The sequence below is a fragment of the Pygoscelis adeliae genome, unplaced genomic scaffold, assembly GCF_000699105.1.
Source record: "Pygoscelis adeliae isolate BGI_AS28 unplaced genomic scaffold, ASM69910v1 Scaffold66, whole genome shotgun sequence".
In the NCBI taxonomy this organism is placed as follows: Eukaryota; Metazoa; Chordata; class Aves; order Sphenisciformes; family Spheniscidae; genus Pygoscelis; species Pygoscelis adeliae.
The window spans coordinates 11,828,808-11,833,399 of NW_008825167.1; the positions used below are offsets into that span (position 1 = coordinate 11,828,808).

The 4,592-nt window shown below is 40.1% G+C and overlaps 1 protein-coding gene across 1 annotated transcript in view; it reads right to left on the bottom strand.

The window, feature by feature from the left end:
• Positions 1–1,518: 1,518 nt before the first annotated feature.
• SLC2A9 (solute carrier family 2 (facilitated glucose transporter), member 9) overlaps positions 1,519–4,592 on the bottom strand; it is a 120,965-nt gene continuing 117,891 nt past the window's right edge. Inside the window, exon 12 of the mRNA XM_009328855.1 lies at positions 1,519–2,112. Within this exon, the coding sequence (XP_009327130.1) occupies positions 1,855–2,112 (258 nt within the window). The 3' untranslated portion in view covers positions 1,519–1,854. The remainder of the gene's footprint in view (positions 2,113–4,592) is intronic.

Consider the following 4,592-nt stretch of genomic DNA (forward strand, 5'->3'; position numbering starts at 1 on the left):
GGCATAAAGGCTCAGACCAATTTTTCTTCTATTACCCAGTAGTGAAATTGCCCTATTAGGTCAGCTTACAATGTGTGCAGTAAATATGCCATGTATAAATAAATCACAGTATAAAACCATATACATCATCTAGTACTAACAGCTGAACATTAGGATCTCCGATTTTGATTTACAGTATAATTTACAGTGTAAAACAAAACAATAAACAGCTTATCACTTGAGGAAATCTGAAAAAACCAACTATTGGAAAGCAATTCTCCATTGTATATGTATATGAATATACATATTCATATATTTCTATATTTGGAATATATTCATATACATATTCATATATATTCATATATATGAATATATATGGATTTTTTTTCCCCAAAAGACCCCCAAATTTATGAACTTCTGGATTAGTACATATAACTTGTGGAAGCAGCTGGCTCTACCTAAATGCTTCACTTGCTTCTCGTGCCTTACTCCTAACTGAGAGCAGCTCTAAGACTTACTGACTTTTCATATAAAACAGCTAACTACTTAATTTAAAAGTGCTTATTACCCCCTCAGCATCCAGGTACCTCGAAGGATCAACAAAAAGTATTATTAAAATTAGAAACTGGAAAGATTATGTTCATAAAGAAAAATCCCACGTGGAAGGGAATGGATCACTTAACTCCCAACAGCCTGCTGAGTCTTTCTATCACAAAATTAAGCAGACTCTGAGGACAGTTTTACAAAGCATTAAATAGCTTAGAAACTTATTAATGTGAACTAGGTCTGGAGCTTCAGAATCTAATGCCCAAATGAAAATTAGTGTTTAAATAAGAAATAGGCAGCCAAATTCCTTTGGAGATCTGTGTGTTAAGAAATGACATTTATTGGGTCTCAGGGAAATTTTGGCTCCTAAGACTTGTTTTAAAAGGAACTTGAAAAGAAAAGCAAAAAAACAATCCAAAAACCCCAACCCTTGGAAAACTTGGTGTTTGATTTTTTTTTAATGCTACACACTACATGTACCACCAGAATTCTCTCACTTCACCATGAGGCTTAGTTTTCTTTTTATATTACAGCTTCTATAGCTATTCTTAAAAAATAAAATTAAAAAATTATATATATATATGCACAGAAATGCAGTGCCAGCATACCCAGAAACTAGAGGCAACTCTATTAGTAGTCGATCAGGATTTGCAGGAGAGACAAGGAAACCCATCAGGACCCAGAGCTCCCCATTTATGAGAAGCTGGGAGACACTGAGATGAAGCAACTGAAAGTCAAAATAGCTGGAAAAGGAATGGGAGGTCGGGGGAGTGTCACGAGTCTTCTTTCAAATCCTCAATTCTCACCTGCAACTTTAATGACGTATTGGGAAACATGGAGAAATGCGAGCCGCTACCATTTCAGGTTTGCTTGCATCGATTCTTAGCAGACCTCTGCTGGGATCTCTTCCCTTTTCCCTGCCTCCTCCTCTTCCTCTTCCTCCTCCTCCTCTTCCTCCCCGCGACTGCACACACACCTCCCCGTGAGCACACAGGGGTGCTCAGCCAGCTGCTGCTCACAACCCCTGCTCCCCACCGCCACTTTGCTTCTCTGAGTGTATATTCCCCACCCCACTCACCACAGCACCAATTTCACAGGTGCCCAAGAAAACTCCGGCTCTTATTTATTTAACCAGCTGCTGCTACTCCCGCCTCTCATTTCCTCAACCATCACCCTAGCTGCTAACAAATTCACCCGTACTCACTTAAAACATACTCAAGGGGGAAGCAGTTCATGCTGTCACATAAAAAATACAAGTTGCGCGTTGCTATAAACATACTGAATGAAAAGAGCATGTTTTCCCCCGTCCCCCGAAACAGCATCCTGGGTTTACACAATCCCTTTTTTGGTTTCCCCATTGTCCACCGAAGATGTGAAGTTTGATTCTTGTTCTGCACTCGATTTCCTCTCCCCTGGGTAGTGGTTCATTTCTTGCATTTCTAAAGATACTTTATTCCTTTTGGCAAATGCCTGGCTGATCTCATTCAATGTCTTATTTTTTGTTTCAGGCAGGACAAAAAACAGGTAGGTAGCTCCCGCAAAGCAGATGGCAGCAAACACTAGGAAGCAGTATGTCTGTAAACCACCCTGTGAATAGAAAACAAAGGAGAAGGTCATTATAAAAGAGACAAAAGTCAGAAGAAAAGCAACATCAGGAATGGTTTGAAAGAAAAAACGGGTGGTATGGAGCAATTTTTAATCAAGTACAGTAAGCGCTGGCATTCATTGCAAGTCAGAGTGCTTAGTTGTTCATAAAAATGCATGAATCGTTAGTTCTTCCAGCACTGCCTGTGGCCCATCGATGGAAAAGCAGGCTCCTGGCAGAGGCGCGCAGATCTGCAATCTGGGCGACGCTGGGAGACACCAGACTGAGTTCAGGCACCGCGGGTGTGAGGAGAGCAGGTGGCAGCAGGGCTCCTGCTACGTGCACGGCTGAACTGAGCCTTGCACGGCCGCGGTATTTCTGGAAATGAGGCAGATGTTTCACCGGCTTCTTCTGCATACTGCCTCGCAATTTCTAGGTACAAAAAATGAGGCCTGCTTTTGCAATGCCGTGCACCAGTACACAACACATGGGAAACCTGCCATAGCCAGGGGCATCTGCATCACAGTAATTACAAGCTTTGAGATTTGCAAAATAAACAAGGAAAAAACACCAAATGGCAGACATTTGTATCATTTCTAAGGTTATGGGAGCTTATAGCAGGAAAAAATCCATTAAATGCACTTCTTTCATGCTAGAAACTAGTGTAAGAATGAACTGAAAATGAAGTACAGGACATATTTGAATGTTTTGGATTTTACTTCACTGCAAAAAAAAAAGAGTATAGACACAAAGAAATTAATTTATAAACTGATTATAAAGGCTCCAACCAACTAGTAGGAGTTGCACTTCACTGAAACATAAGTATTTCTTGCCTGATATTATTAGATCATTTAATAGCTTTCAGTTACGTTTTCAATAGTACAGTTTTGAAAAACATTTGATAATTATGATATTGCCAGCTGCGCTTTGTTGAACTAGGAAGAGGTTTGGTATCCTGGCTCCAGTGCAACCTGCTAGCCCTTGAGGAAACCTCCCTTCACCTCAGAGTGATTTACCTCACTCTGTGTCCTGAAAACAAATGTCCAACGAACACGTATTTGTGACTTGTTTTTATTAACAAGGCTGAATTAAACCAAAAGGGTTACCTCCAGCTCCAAAAATAAGGCGACCTTTCCGTGGTGCCTTGTGTGAGGTCATCAACAGTGAATACAAGGAGAGCCGGACCCCTCACACGTCACCCCAGGTGTTGCAAGGCAGAGGTTACCCCAGGGAAAATCACTCAGGATGGAGGAAGCAGACGTGGCTTCCTATATGTACATATTTACAATTGCCATTAAAGGTATGTATCTGAAACAATTAAGATAGAGCTAGACGATGTAACCCTGACTTTCCACGTTTTTCTAATACACTCCCATCATTGTTAATTATACCAGTCCTACACTGCAGGCTGGTTAAGCTCCCTGCTTCGGGGGCTCAGCATGTACGCAATTCCTAGGACTATTTTTGTGTTTCACTTGCTCAGTATACATCATATATGGGGTGGAAGAAGAACGTGAATTCCTGTGTGGAACGAGACAGAAAAAAAGAAAAAAACCTTTTCTGCAGCTGCTTTTTAATACCATGGCTGATTGACAACCTGCCTAGTCACAATGTTTTCCGTGGATAATTCATTACCTAGTTCAGCCCTTCAACTCCTGTCTGTAATAGGAAAAGCTGGAAAGTGCATCCTCTGATATTGGCTATGGACTCCTGAGATCATCAATGCTTTTTTTGTTAAATCCTAGAAGCATGAACTCCTGAGCAACCTGACAATCACAAGCCAAAGAGTATGGGTGATGAGGGGGGAAAATATTCTGGCATGGGAACAGATATGACTTTCAAGCTTATACAGAGGCAGAAGCAAATGGATTTAGTAGACAGGAAAAAAATAACTTCACAGTGCCTCAGAAATCATCCTGTCATGTTAAGAATTCAAATTTTGCATCTGGATCTTCTGCATTTGAAATTTGAATTGAACAAAAAAACCTCGTTCAGCCGAATGGTAGAGCTCCAATCTGGAATCATGTTTTTCCCTTTTTAAAATCTTCATTGAACTAAATCTTCTCTGTGATGAAAATGAACCATTAATGCCTAGTATGAATAAGCCTGGCAATCAGATGCCACAAGTTACCTGCATCTTTTGGTGGTGCATCCACAACTTTGTCCGACCTTTCTTATTCCCATTTATTTCTTTGCTGTCCATGATCTAAATTAGCGTTTATTATCATCTTTGATTCATGTCTCCTTAAACCTTTTCTAATTGAACTGAACACTCTCATGAGTGCATATTTTATTTGCAACTATTTTACATAATGTATTTACATTTATTGGTAATAAACTTGCTCTCCTTAATTTCTGCAGATCCCTTTAGAAGTAGCCCCCAAGGACCTCCAACTGAAGTTCCACAGAGAATAAGATAAAAATTAAATTTTGTTATAAATCCTACAAATGGGGTTGTGGGAAGAGACCAAGACTTTGCACT